This window comes from Tenrec ecaudatus, chromosome 6, assembly GCF_050624435.1.
Source record: "Tenrec ecaudatus isolate mTenEca1 chromosome 6, mTenEca1.hap1, whole genome shotgun sequence".
In the NCBI taxonomy this organism is placed as follows: domain Eukaryota; kingdom Metazoa; phylum Chordata; class Mammalia; order Afrosoricida; family Tenrecidae; genus Tenrec; species Tenrec ecaudatus.
Window position 1 is genome coordinate 130,565,103 of NC_134535.1, and position 15,489 is coordinate 130,580,591.

General features: G+C 47.9%; 1 protein-coding gene across 1 annotated transcript in view; it reads right to left on the bottom strand.

Moving 5' to 3' along the window:
• The window catches only part of PRMT8 (protein arginine methyltransferase 8), a 129,500-nt gene that overhangs the window by 4,366 nt on the left and 109,645 nt on the right, over positions 1-15,489 (bottom strand). Inside the window, exon 8 of the mRNA XM_075553144.1 lies at positions 8,279-8,429. Within this exon, the coding sequence (XP_075409259.1) occupies positions 8,279-8,429 (151 nt within the window). The remainder of the gene's footprint in view (positions 1-8,278; positions 8,430-15,489) is intronic.

The following is a 15,489-nucleotide window of genomic DNA, read 5'->3' on the forward strand; positions in this document are numbered from 1 at the left end:
CAAACTTTAGGGTCAGCAGTTTGAAACCACCAACCACTTAGCCAGAGAAATATGAGGCTTTCTACTTCCAGAAAGATTTATAGCCTCAGAACTCTACAGGAGAAATTCCACTCTGCCCCTCTCCAGTCCTTATGAGTCAGAATAGATTCAATGACAGTGACATGATGTGTTCTGGGTATGTGAACCCAGTGGTATCTAAGATGCTTTTAAATCTTTATTTTTATGGTGGTAAACACTTGAACAGCTTTTTAAAAATGTTTCTTTTGCCCTTGGCAATGAACTGACTTGATCGGATGTCAGTGGTTTGGATAGAGAATGGAGTTTCTATCCAAATGAGAGCATTTAGGAAATCGATGCAAACTCAAGGTCATGGGGAGAGACAGCCGCCTGCGCATTTGGAAGAGGATCCTGAGCGTACAATGTGTCCCTCAAACGCTGGATCCCCAAGCCTCCCCAGGATCTGTGGCCTCGCAGGCACGCAGCTGTCTACGAGCAGAGCCCACCTGCTCCCAGCACCCCCCCCCCCCAACTACACATCCAAATGCATCATCAACAAAGACTCTCTGGGAACACTCAGGGGCTGTCAGGACATGACTGACAGCAGTCTCACCCCCACTTCCACCCACGCCAGCACAGACAGGTGTCTCCCCTCTTCGTCAAGACACCCAGGCAATGGCCCTCGCCAGCCTCCTGTCACCTACTCAGATGTCCATGAGCATCCCAGAGCTTCCCTGGCCTCCCAGCGCTGTGCCTCTGCTGGTGGCTCCAAAGACGTGCCAGCCTTGGGCTGGAGGAAGGTAGTTTCCTTTCCTGCCATCAGCACTGGGAGGCTGAGAACTTCCCCTGCACACCTGTGGGTCCGATTTATGGTTGTTAGGCGCTGCCCGCCTCTCAGCCATCAGCTAGCTGTGCTTCAGAACAAAACACTGCCCAGTCCTGCGCCACCTGTCGTTCCGTCTCACTGAAGGCCGTCTTCTCTTCTTACTGACGGTACTGCTTTACCAAGTAGAAAGTCCTTCTTCAGGAAACGGTCCCTCCTGCTCACATGCCCGAAGCATGTGAGTCGAAGTCTCGCCAGCCTTTCTTCTGAGGCTCCTTCTGGTTAACCTGCCGGCGAGGCAGGTTTATCTCCTTCCGGCAGCCCACGGCACATTTGTTGTTTTGCAGTTTTGACATCTGCAGTCGTTTTGAGTTGTCTTCAGCAAAATTTTACTTGCATGTGATTTTAATGATCTTGTTTGGTCTTTTTCATGCTGGATCCATTAGTAGTGGATTAATGGTCGAAACCGGTTTTTCTTAATCTTAGTTATCAGTTAGGTGCCCAGGAGAAAGGTATTTGAAATTCAGATGGCCTGACCTTAAGCCAAGAGATGTAAATTCAGTACTCACAGTATAGGTTGGAAAAAGACAGGCTTGTCAGCTGAACTCTTCCCCCACCCGCTGCAGATGCCCACCCACCGTTGGGCTCCCTGCACAAAGCCAGTCTCTACACAGCTGACATCTCCTGGCAGGTATCCCGTAATGAACATTTAATTAGAAATAATAGGTCCAGGTCCAGATTCTACTTTGCCACCTCCCAGTGCTCTGACCCTGGGGCTCTTTTTCTACAATTGAAGAATGGAGATGCTAATACGACTCCCCTGAGGGGTTGTGGGGATTAGAGAACATGAAAAAGGGTAAGTGTACTTGAGCACAGGATGACCAAATATCCTATAGTGCTCACAGCTGCTGCAGTTTACATCTGCTGCCTGGGGGGGCATCAGTGCCTCCCCCTTTCAGTCTCTGAATTGCTGGAGGCCGGAAAGAAGGATGGGTAGAAAAGTGGGAAGGGGGCTGTTGCCTTGGGGGGGTGCGATCCAAGTCTTGAAACAAAATGTGTGTGAATTGTTGAATGGAAAACTAATTTTCTCTGTAAGGTGACACCAACACTATGCTAAACAGTTCAAAACCTGATTTAGAAAAAGAGATTTCAAAAAAAGTATCCTTCACTGAACGATGCACGATCTCTCGATGGTCACATCAGATGCGTCTAAGCCATTGCACTAGATAGTTATTTATATGACTTAATGCCACATCATGTGATTAATGACATCAAGTATGACACTAGACCACAAAGGTGTCCTGCTTCCCTCCAGTGATCTGAAATGCCTGGGGAAGTAGCCAGGCTGGTCCTTTGCACAATGAGCCCCCAATGAATGGCCGTGGGTGACAACTGAAGTCTCTTCATCTCTGAACACATCTTACCCGTAAGCCCAGCCTGTAACCATCAAGATCGTGTAAGTGGCCTTCAGCTTTCCCAGTCTGAAGAAGATTTCCTCCCTCTAGGCCAGCTCCCTATAGCCCCCCTCCACCCCTCCTTATGCCTTCCCCATCACAGTCTTTGGGCTCTAGCTCATGGCCAGCATTTGATCTCTATTTTGAAGTGAGCATGACCAATAGTCCCCACAGTGCCCCAAGTGCAAGTGCATTCATTCATTCATTCATCCACTCATTATTTGTCATTTAGTCAGGTAGGCATGGTTCTAAATCTGGGGACCAGTAACCAAGATGAAGGAGCGGCTAAACAAAAGGCCAGTGATCTTAACCCCCCCGCCACTCGGCAGGGAAGAAAGACATGGCAGTCTCTCTGTAAAAAGTTTATAGCTTTGGAAACCCTATGAGGCAATTCTAGTCTGTCCTACAGGATCGATGTGAATGAGAAATGAGTTCATGGGAGTAGGTTTGGTTGGTCTGTGTTGGTTTGGTTTTAAACCAGATGAGCATAGCCCCGCTTCCCACCCACCCACCCCCGCCATAAATCCTATAGTTGAAGTGAGAAGACGGGCAAGTATTAAAAACATCGTGGAAGCTGTGATCGAGGCCGGGACAGGGAGCAGAGGGAGCTGAGAGAATAAATGAGAGCCACCCAGGAGGAGGTTTTTCCCAGTGCTTTTGGAAAGCATTGTAGAGCCCTGTTTCACTTCTGAATTGCTGGTAGCTATTTCTGGGCTTTAATATTTTTTCTGACTGTACATTTTAAACTATATATGGTCACAAGCTTTGTGGAGAATAGAATATTATATTCCAAAAAGCCTTCTCTGACCTTAGAGAATGTCTCCATGTCTCAGGACATCAAAGCCAGGAAGAGCCTATCAGGCAAGTAGACACAGCGACACAGCCTAGTCATTTCCCCCATAATGAGCCCAAGGTACCTTGCTCAAGGGCATCTTGCTGATTGCTAGCAGAACTAAGACTCAAACCCAGGCCTGCTACTGCTCAGGCTCCTGCCCTTCTCCCGCCCCACTGCTTAGCTCTCTAGGCAAAATAGTTCCCGACCTGGCTCCCATTTCTTCCCCTGCCATTCCCCTATCCCCTGCTGAGATGGGGGAGGGAGGGTTGGGGAGGGGGGAAGCTCTGCCTACTGACTGGCACAGCCTGGACCCCTAGGTTTCTGGGCCCATTTGGGATGGTTTCTCCTGGGAGCTGCAGACACCGGAGCCAATACGAGGAATCGTATCCAAGTAACCCAGTTGATGCCATGTTTCTGAACTGAGTGTGCCCCAGAGCCAGCCAAGGTTGGGCTAAGCCAGAACACAGAGCAGGAGGCAGCAAACATGGAGTTCAAAGCCAGGTGAGGCTGTTGAAGCATACACATAAACATGTGGCAAAAAGTTTGAAAATTCAGGGGACTATTCCTCCTGAGGATATAAAGGCTGGAGAGTCCTATGGAGATGGATGCAGCTGAGTAAGGCAGGGGGGACTCACAGTGACTCCTTATGTGCATAAGGATCCATTTAGTCACATTCTAACTATGAATATTCTAATAATGAATAATATACTTCTCATTCACATCTCCATTCCAATTAAGGACAATTTGCTTCCTGATATCAACTAATGTATTTACAGTCTAATAAATAACAAGACATTTATTTGTTGGTACTATTTACCATCTTAAAAAAACAAACAAATTCACTGCCACTGAGTCTCTGCCAACTTATATCTAGTTAATAACTACACTCTGTCTACACTCTAGTTACTGAACTGGGTGGTGAGTTCTTAGGTGCTCGCTCATCCTACTGATAAATGACTGTATCAGTCAAGAATCCTACTAAGAAGTCAAATGATATTTTTATTGCTGAAAGTATATTAATCTACTAAGAAATTAAAATAAATAAAAGTCGATTGACTCAATAATTGAATAAATAAACATGTAAGCCACACATGGGCCAACCATGACAGCATACCACGACCCAAGGTCTGTGGTTCAGCTAATTCTGTGCATCTGAGGTTCTTAAAGACGGAGAAGGAAATATGCTACTGGTGACTGTTGGCGTAAAGGACCCGCTTAGATCACCCACTGCCAACCCCACATGAACTAGAAAGGAAGTCTGCTACAAGGCTACAGCCAAGCCCCACACTGACGCCTCGAGAGAGCTGGCAGTGACTTCCCATGCCCCTGACCTCAGTCTCCTCTGGAACAGGTGGCAGCCAGGGATCTTCGTCCATCAAAGGCGTAAAGTCTTGGAGAGACCAGAAGGCATGTTTCCGTGAATAGCCGGAAGTGCATCCTCAGAAAGAGTCAACCAACCCTGGTCGAATCCCGAGGCATCTTGTTCAGGGCAGCTGGTCTCAGAGCAGTGGTTCTCAGACTTGCATATGTGTGGAGATGGCCCAGAGGGTTCGTTACAACCCAGGTTGCTGGGCCATCTCCCAGAACTTTGCATTCAGGTCTGAGCAAGGGCTGGAGGAGTGTGTGCATTTCCCAGGTGATACTAACGCGCCGAATGAATCTGGCATCATATTTAAGAACTGCTCACAAGCCCCAGTGGTGCAGAGGCTACACATCGGGCTGTGATCCACGTGGTTAGCAGTTTGAAACCACCTGCATCTCCTCTGGAGAGAGTCTGGGCTTTCTATTCCAGTAAACAATTACAGTCTCAGCAACCTACAGTGGGTCACTATGAGTCAGCATTGACTCGATGGCAGAGTTTGTTTGTTTGTGTGTTTGTTTTGGGGGTGAGGAGGTTGGACTAAGTCATGGGAAGCAGAGGACTAGGGGGTCTCAGCATATCCTTTCAGAGCCTAAATGTCTGGGGCTCTGCTCAAAGGGGCAGAAGAGCAGGCTCGCACACCAGTGTAGAGCCAGGGTCTTTGCCATCATGCACCGTCTCCCTCATCAGTCCTTTTCAGGGGGTCATGACTGAGACTCTGCTTCAGTGAGATGAAAGCATAGGAAGGGCATGAGCCAACCAATGGGCTATGGGCCTCCACCCTGATGGCAAATCCTCACTACCTCCCCAGCAGAAGACCTCTTTGATTGCAGACTTGAGCTTGATGAGGTGCCCTTCCCTGAAGAGAGGCTTCTGGGATGCCATCCCTGCCATCACAGAGCCAGGCTCGTCTCTAGGAAGGGGGCTCAGTAGGCTATGTGCAGGGTCGGTCATCTTGGAGAAAGGTAGACTCCAGTGAAGGACCTTGTACCAAGAAGTTGTATCGCACGCTTCAGAGACCCAGAAACCTTTACAGCATGCTCTTTGTGCCCACTAGCCTGATCGTCATTGATCACAGGGCAGGCTCTGACAAAGCATCATCCTGAACCCACAGTGGCCCCCTCCTCACTGTTCAGTCACAGCCATGGTCCTCCAGCTGGCTCCTCCTCCTCCAGCCGGCTCCTCCTCAGCTCCCTCACTGCCCCTCACTCCCTCACTACTGTGAGCTGAAGGTTTACCCAGTCTTGGTTAAGATGAACTCTCCTGCCCGCCTCCTGGTTGTTCTGATAACACACACACACACACACACACACACACACACACACACACACACACACACACACACACTCTGAACTTGCCGGCTATGCCGCTAATAACCAGAGGTCTGACTTTTCTCCGGTCAGGCAGACTAGCCTAATGATGGAGACCAAAAGATCCTGGTCTTGGTGGTCCAGAAATGCCAATTATCTCCTCTGCCCACGGGTACAAGAGAGCATTCCCAGAATAACTTCAGGAAGTGAATAATATGTCCTTGAATTCAAGCAGAATGCACCCTTCCTCTCCCAGACACACATACACTCAACCCACAGGCCGCTCTCTGCCAATTCCCAGGACACTTCACATAGTCAGTATGTGCAAGAGGAGCTGATGCCAAGGGCTCAAACACAAAAAACATGTTTAGAAAGTGATGATGGCAACACATGGACAAATGTGCCTGATACAATTGATGTATGGATTGTTGCAAGAGCTGTTAGAGTCCCCAATAAAATGATTTTTAAAAATAGTCAATATGTGAATGGGCATACAATCACTTAGAGGAGGTTTGCTTCACACCTCTAATGAATGAGGAATGATTTTTAGAGTAACGAAGGCAGGGATCAATGAAGTATGACTCTACTCAACTATCCAGAAGAGGTGAGTGATTGTGAAAGGGATATAGGTGTTAAATAAATAGTGGTACATCCTACAGTTAATTTTGTGAATTGTTTAAGAAAGTGGGTACCTTTGTAAGGTTATGGAAGTATCTTTGAGACATAGTTCAGTAAAGAACAACTGGAAGAGGGAAGTGTGCATTCTATAAGATACACAGTTATATGAAGAAAAACGATAAGAGAGAAGTATGCATGCTACGATCCGATTTATGATTGGTAAAGCTCCGTTCTCATGTTGTACTATAGTTATTAACAGGCCACCAATGGAAGAAGTGGGGTGAAGGGCTTTAAAAAGCCTGTGTACTATTTGGGCAACTTGTTATAAGTCTATAATTATTCCCCCCAAAATATTTTTAAAAGTATGGGCTGTGCACCCATTTAACTTTTAGTAATATCAATAATAATATTTATCTCTGAGGAGTAGGACTAGAGTAGCTAATGGGGAGAGAAATTTCCTGGACTTTCAGACTCTTCTGTTCTCTCTCTCTCTCTCTCCCTCTGTCTCTCTGTCTCTCTCTCATTAGTGTGTGCAAGTATCACTTTAAACGTGGTCATGCACACACACGCACACACACCGGAGAGCACCCTGGATGGGCAAGGCACTGGGGTACAGAGACACGCTCAGAGACTCTGGCAGCCACACCGAGTGCCGGAACCTGCTCAGTATAGGCCGGCTTTCAGTGGAGGGACAGCTTTTGAGAAGACTTGCTCAGCAGGAGGTGATACATGAAGCTGGAGAATTGGGTTAGGGCCAGGTCACAGAGGACCCCTGGGGCAGTTAGATAATCTGGTGTCAACCTGTGGAGGGGTGGAGTCTAGTCTGTCAATCAGGTTGCAAGTGGATGACCTCATTTGGAGGCTCTAAGGAGATAAATAGCTCGCTGGAGGCGGCGGGACACACGCTCACTGCCTGTGAGACATTCCTGTCGACAAGGCACATGGAGCTATGCTGAGGGAAACAAGAGGCTTGGAACTAGAGGAGCCCTGTGGAGACCCATGTCAGTGCTAAGATGCTTCCACCACCACTGGGTCCACAAGACTTCCCACCCACTGGCCTGTGATCGTCCTTCACTGGGAGTCATTGCATGTGTTACATGAGTCTGCAGAGGAATTTACAGACTGGTACTGAACATATGGGTCAATATAGGACTTGTGGACTTGATCTGGACTGGGCTGGGATGTTTTCTTAATGTACAATTCCTCTTTATATACAGCTCTTTCCTATACCCATATGAGTGTCTACGACTTTGTTTCTCTAGTCAACCCAGACTAATACAACCCCATTGTCAGGCTGGGAAATTTCTACTTTTCCACTGAGGGAAGCTGCATGGTGGGAGAGGGAGCGTGGTTGAGGAACTCATGTCAGGGACTTCATGAAAGTTGGATTGGATGGAAGCAGGGAAAGAAGGCAGGCAGGCAGGAAGGCACAGTGATCCCTTTACAGTCTACTCTAAGGTGTAATGAATCCTCAACTGAGATCATAGAGATAAGAAGTCCTCTACTCTCCTGCCAACCCTGCCCGCCCGTACAAGGTCTGGAACATGAATAGGGTCCGTCAACACCAGTTACATGGACAAATACGCATTTGAAAAGTCATGGGCGAGGTCTCTCCGTGGATCCTACCTCCTGCCTCTCCCTCACCAATGGAAGCACTCAGCTCCAGCCAGGCAACCAGGCTTCGCTCTACCTCCCTCTCTGGTACCCAAGAGTTGGGGGCGGGGGGCTGATATGCACTTTCTCCCAGCTGCAGAGGTCTGGTGTGATGCCAAGGAGGGGTGCCTGACTAATGTCCCGGCGAGCACACCAGGCAAGTCCACCACAGTCACTTCCTACCAAGCCTCCCGAGGGTCAAGGGCAGGGAATGAACAAACAGCTCACCTGTGGAAAACCCCATTTTCTTGTGGCACTTGGTAAATTCAATATTAAAATAGGTCACCAGGGCGTGGACATAGTCATTGCGCTGAATCTGCAGGCAGAACGCCGAGGCGAACGAGAGCTCCTCCGTCTTCACCGTGTAAATGTCCACCTCCTGTAGCCAGGGGAGAGAGAAGGCCGGAAACCCATCAACTTCACCACGTCTGGGCCGTGCTCTCAAAGGGAAGCCCACTCTGCCAGTCACTGCATTTCACGAAAGACCACGGCTCGCAGACTCGGGGGATCTGATTCCTTGTGGGGTGACTTCCCAGTCCCCTCGACCCCTTCCCAGTTACCTCCGCCTTCCTCTCTGGGTTAGGGTATGCTCAGGCAATGATGCAAATGGATTTCAATCAAAGCCAGAGGAGAACAGATTTAGGAAGGTGAAGGTGCTGGGGTGGGGGTTGGAGGGGAGAGAAGAGGACTCAATCGTCCAGGCACCCCTAGCCCGGGTCAGAAGAGCCTCCGGCTGGGCCCCGTCAGTGCTGCCATGTTCGGTGGGTGGTTCTCTAAAGAGTGGTCGGTCCCAGATGAGCAGCATCAGCATCACCTGAGAGCACAGCTGGGGGTGGGGATGGGGAGGGGCACCCCAGTCCCGCTGGGACAGGAACTCTGGGGGTGACATCCAGCTGTCTGTTTGACTAACCCCCCTGAGACCCCCTCCTGATTTTGCTGGACCAGACCACTGCTTTCCCAATGCTTGCATATTCAAGTTCTCAGCACTAAGAGGCACCAGGCACTAGGATGCTCAAGAGGAAGAATGGGAGCCCATGGAAAGTCACAGACGGTGCTTAGGAAGCTGCGTGGACCATGCATACCAACCCTGGGCTGTTCGGAAAGAAAAGAAGTGAGGTTTTACATTCTAGCCGGGAATGGAGAACACGAAGAACTACCCATTTCAGCTGGGAAGTGGCCTAAAACCAACCTTGCGTGGGGAGCCAGTGTAATTGAAAGATGGTGTGCAATGTGCTGTTCTTTACGATGTTAAGGGATGCTGACCTGCCTTTTGTTGGCTCAAAGGGCACAGGGCAAACCTGGGAAGAAGCCAAGAAAGGAGGAAGCAGATTTCAGTTGGGCCCCAGGAAAAACTTACCACCTATCGGGGCTGTGTAGCAAGGCACTCTGTCCTGAAAACTCAGTAAGAGTCAACCAGACACTGGTAGACCTGGCTGGAATGGCTCTAGGTGGTCCTCCCGGGATGCAGGTGATGAAGCATATGGGGTTAATTAGAACAGGGGGCCTGAGGGCGCAGAACAAGAAACAGGAATAGATGAAGGGACATGGCCTAGCTGGCTTTTCGATATCGTCTCAAGGTAAATTGAGTAAAAACAGATGCATCCTGGGTATCCTGAGGTCTTTGAAGAGAAGCGGCCCCTTCACCGGGGTGGCAGCCAGTGTAAATAATGGGGCCAATCAGACTCTGGGTCCTGCCGAGGCCTGGGTGCATGCTGTCCTGAGTAGGACGTTGAACCTCCCAGACCCAGGGATTTGGGAGGTGAGATCGCAGGGTTAGGGGATGTGGGAGGCCCTACCCACTGGAGGGCCACTTGAAATGTAAGTCTGACTGCTTCTGCGTGTTGTGTTCAGCTGTTCAAATGTTGTGTTCCTAGATGAGGAGGCAAGAGCCAATGGCATAGGTAAACCACGGGCGGAGCACACAGGTCGGAGGGGAGACAACGCCGGCCGTTGAGCTGAACTTCTCTTTGGCATTCCCAATTGGCCGTCATCTAGCACTTGCTTGGACACTAATGGAGCTTACTACCTCAAGGAGGCAGACCTGTCCCTCCCCTGACAGCTCCAGTCACGAGGGCCTTCTTCAAGACATGAGGCCCCCTTTTAACTGTCTCTGTAAGTCATCAACAGAATACACCCAAGGCCTGTAAGTCCAGCTCCCCTCGGTCTAATCTTCAGCAGCGTTCACCGCCTCGGAGTTGCCCTTCATTTCTCATGAGTCATGAGTGCCGACCGCTCGTGGTCTTGGTCCGACTGTCCCGGATGGGCTCTGCCACTCACAAAACTGAGAACAATTCTAACCAAAGCCGCCTTCACCCTCACCTAATGGTCCCACACTTCTAGCAGCAAACATCCGACCCCAAGGAACACTGCTGGCTCACTCTGCATTTACATCTACCAACTACCCCCCTACTACACCCCTCGACCACACCCCAGCCCTCTTCCTTGTCCTTTTACTTCGGGGGCTCTACTGGCTCTAGGTCAAGTTGTGCCGCCGCCACCCCCCACCCCGCCTCCAGAAACATAGTGAAGTGACTTTATTTGGAAACAGGGTTTTCCAAGGCACTGTCAGTGGAATGTCTGGCAAAATGGTAGGCTAGACAAGCTTCCCAAACCATGACCCAAGAGATGGAGTGAAAGCAGATAGGGATAATCCTGCAGCTGGTGGAGGAACGGATTGAATGCTGACAATGAACAAAGGCAGCAAGAGAGGAGAGAGATGGAACACAACTTAGAGCCCGGCCATTTGGAACCGTGTTCAAACAGCATTCATTTGAGACAGTGATCCGACCGCCCACTGGTAGCAAATGTTCAGAAACGTGTGGTCCAACCATCGTTTCCGGACCCTCCCGGCGGCCGGAAACACAGGAGCACACTCCCTCACCCTCACGCACCCAGGGGCGAGTGGCTCCTGCACAGCTCTGCTCCGTCTGAGGTCCGAGCAGTGCCCTATGGGATGGACACTGGGTGGGCCACCCCCCAGGCTGGAGGTGTGTGAACCCCGCCTCAGCAGACCGCAGAATGGGCAGCCCCCGGACAGGAAGCCTCTCTCCATCCATCCCTGGAGGGTGACAACTTGCCCCGACGTCCCAAAGCATTACTTCTGGGAACAAGCATACTCATCTCAACTCGCCTCAGACAGCACACACCGCGGCCAGTTTGCATGCCCTGCCCGCAGACATCCGGGCCAGCAGGAACTCATTCGTGAGCACCTGGGCTGGCAGAAGGCACCTGCTTCTACCTAGTGGCCTGCCCCCAACAGGAATCTCCTCTCGAGTTCCAATCCCCCCTAAAGTTCTACTTTTTGGCTCCTCTCCCTTCCCTTAATTTGCTTTTCTTTCTTCCTTTTCTTTGATTTATTTTCTTCCCCCTTCCTTCTTTTTCTTCGTTTTTATTTTACTATTTTCTTTTCTCTCTACCCCTCTAGTCTTGTTGGTTGTTTCTTTCTTTTCCCTGCTTTCTCTTTCTTGCTCCTTTTGCTTGGTTGTTTCTTGTTTTTCTTTTTTTAAGATCATGTTATTGGAGGCTCTTCCAGCTCTTATAACAATCCAGACATCAGTTGTATCGAGCATATTTGTACATATGTTGCCATCATTATTTTCTAAACATTTACTTTCTATTTGAGCCCTGGCTATCAGCGCCTCTTTTTTTCCCCCTCCCTCCCCTCTCCCCGCCTTGTGACCCCTTGATAAATTATAAATTATTATTTTCCTATCCCACACCAACCACTGTCTCCCTTCCCCTCCATTTCTGTTGGTCATCCCCCTAGGGTGGGCAGTTGGTTGCCACTTTTTCCACCCCTCTCCCTACCTTCCCCCAGGTATTGCAGCTCTCATTTCTGTTTCTGCGGGGTTTATCTGACCTGGATTCTGTGTTGTGAGCTCGTATCTGTACCTATGTACATGCTCCAGTCTAGCCCACAGTGAAAGGCAGGACTGGGGTCATGATAGTGGGGGGGGGGCGTGAGTTGGGGGTGAGGAAACCTCAAGGAACCAGAGGAATGTTGTGTGTTTCATCGATGCTATACTGCACCCTGGTTGACTCATCCCTTCCTTGGGTCTCTGCTCCAAGCCCCCTGTTCTCAATATTACGTGTTTTTTTGTTTGGTTGTTTTGGGTCTTCTGATGCCTCTTACCCGATCCTGTCTACACCTCATGATTTCACAGGTTGGTGTGCTTCTGCCCTGTGGGCTTGGCGCTTCTCTGCTAGATGACCGCTTGTTTAACTTCAAGCCTTTAAGTGTTTCTTATTTTTCTTTGTGGTTATTAAATTCTTTTATCTTGCTTTTATTTGGTTATTTTCCCTCCTTGTCCCCCCCCCCCGTTATTTTCTCTTCTGTTTTATTTGTTATTGTTGTTTTCTTCTCTCCGTGTCCCAGCAGGCAGGAGATAGCAACCAGGCCAATACAGCCAACCCACAGTTAGACCTAAAATACAACCCTACCCAGTGGGAAAGGTCCTGTCCCATCCAATCAAAACTAGACAGAAACCAGCACCAGCCCAAACTGCCTCCAACTGTACCACATGAGAACTGAGTACACACCCACGTCCTCTATCATGCCCATGTTCTTTATCACATCCATATCCTCTATCACACCCACACTCTCTATCACACATACGCCTCTATCATCACACACATCCTCTATCACACCCACACCTCTATCACACCCACGTCCTCTATCACACCCACATCCTCTATCACACCCATGTCCTCTATCACACCCACGTCCTCTATCATCACACCCACGCCCTCTATCATCACACCCACGTCCTCTATCACACCCACGTCCTCTATCACACCCACACCTCTATCACACCCACGTCCTCTATCACACCCATGTCCTCTATCATCACACCCACGTCCTCTATCACACCCATGTCCTCTATCACACTCACGTCCTCTATCACACCCGTGTCCTCTCACATCCACACCCTCTATCACACCCACACTCTCTATCATCACACCCACGTCCTCTATCACACCCACACCTCTATCACGCCCATGTCCTCTATCACACCCACACCTCTATCACACCCATGTCCTCTATCATCACACTCACCAGGAGGCCGGTGGGAATTGCCTAAGAACAGGCCACCATGGAGTTATCAATTAAATACAAATACAAGAAGACCACAGTGTGTTGGGAACCATTCAATTCACATGGAAACAAGACCTAAAGGCTCAAACAAGTGACCAAACTACAGACTCAGAAAAGCCCTTCCGAGGAAGAAATGGCTTTGGAAATACTTGACAATAAAGTCAAAGGAATAGTATTGAGGTACTGTCAATGGCTTGAGCGAAAGAGTGAGAAGCTATAGGTAAAACCAAGAAAAACACTGACTAAACTCTGGAGGAATTCAAGAAAACACTCTAAGAACAAACTGACAAAATATCTGTATATACTCGAGTATAAGCTGACCCGAATATCAGTCAAGGCACCTAATTTTACCATAAAAACTGCCTTACAAATGTGCTGAAAAACTCGGCTTATTCATGAGTATATGTGGTAAATGAAAAATCAGAAACCATACAAAAACATCAAATAGAATTCCAGGTTAATACTACAATTTCAGAGATAAATAATTTATTGGAAGGATAAAGAAGTATAATTTCGTCAATGAAGCCTCATTATTACGTTGGAATACAAATCTCTCAATATTAACCTGCCAGAAGAACAATCAGAAAGGCCGATGAAATGAAAAATCAGAAAGGTAGCATTATTGGTGACACCATAAAGAGCAATCACTTGCACGTGCCGGGAATTCTGGACCAGGAGGATGAAAGAAAGAACAGAGAAAATTACCAAACAGCTCCTGAAACAAAACTTCCATAATGCCAGGAAAGACAAGAAGAAATTCCCTCAAGATGCTGAATGAGCCCCAAATAGGATAGCTCTCAAAAGAGAATCAGCAATATACATCATAATCAAACTTTCCACAAAATGGAAACAAAGATAGCAGCTCAGAAAAAATATAAGGTTACTTCCAAAGGAGACCCAATGAGATGAGATCCTGATTTCTACGGAGAACCCATGCCGGCAAGATGATGATTGGGTGACATACATAAAACTCTGAAAGGAAAAAAAATAGTGTCAACTAAGAATGATATACTCAGCAAAAAACATTCCTCAAAGTTCCTATAAAATTAGGACCTTTGCAGCTAAACAGAAAAAACCCAAACCAATATTATAAGAAATACTAAAGGGAATCCTTCAGCCAGAGAACCAAAAATGCAGAAAACAGCGTGAGCTTAAGATACATGACACCACCCGCTAGAAGAGCACCCTAAATCAAACAAGCTGACGAGACTGACAACAAGGAACTAGAGATATCAGATCATAACTGAAGTGTGAAGCACAGGGAGGGAGAGCATTGGTACAAAGCTTCTAAATGAAGAAGTCAAATTAATTTCAAGATAGAATAAGCTGTTTCAAACCTTGGAACAAAATCATAAATTCCAGGTTAACCTTGAAGAAAATTAATAAGCGTTCTCACTAAAAGAAAAAAGGAAAGTCACAAAGATTTAGTAAACAGTAAAACAACAGTAACGAATAAAGTGGGAAGAAAATCCACCAACAAAATTAACTCAGCACCAAAAAAAAAATGTGGGGAGCAAAGAAGGGAACAGCAACACACACACACACACACACACACACACACATACACACCCCATCCCCCCCCACCCCCAGAACAGCAGCACTAAATCCATGCCTTTCAGCACTCACACTGAATGTAAATGGATTGAGTGCATCAGGCAAGGGGCAGGCAGGCGTAGAGTGAGTAAGAAAACCGAACCCATCAATAGGCTGCCTAAAGAGACACATCTTAGACACAAAGACAAACGACAAAAATAACCTAAAAATCAAAGGGGAGAAAAAATATGTCAAACTGAGGGCAATCACAAAAGAACAGGAGCAGCTCCCACCAGGTGCCAAACAAGCTCCAGAGGGGTCAAAGACAAGTACAGAGCCTATCCTCGGTGAAAAGTTAGGGGGAAACATGGGAGCCCTAATTTATAGCCCCAAGACACTATCAAACACAACTGAAAATACACAAATGGTACGAGACAAACAAAATGACTGCGACCATCTAAAAACTAGACACTGATGTGCATCAAGCTATTTCATTTGAAAAGTAGAACTAGCCTTCCTATGAGAAACAGTGGCCTGTGACGTGGATTGGTGCAAACAGAGTGAGGTTAAAATGCAACGCCGTATCCTTTTATCGCTCTTTGACCATTAAAAATGTGTTCCGGTATTTAATATTGTCTGCTTTCTTTTCCATTGAAGAAGTTCTGCTTTGTCATTGTTGTTGGGGTTTTTGTTTTGTTTTGTATGTTTTTCTGCAAAGGAAATCCAGGATAGATAAATCAATAGAGATGTTAACCAGATTAATAATTTCCTAGGGGCCTGGCAGGAGAAGTTGGGGGACAGGGGGAGCTAA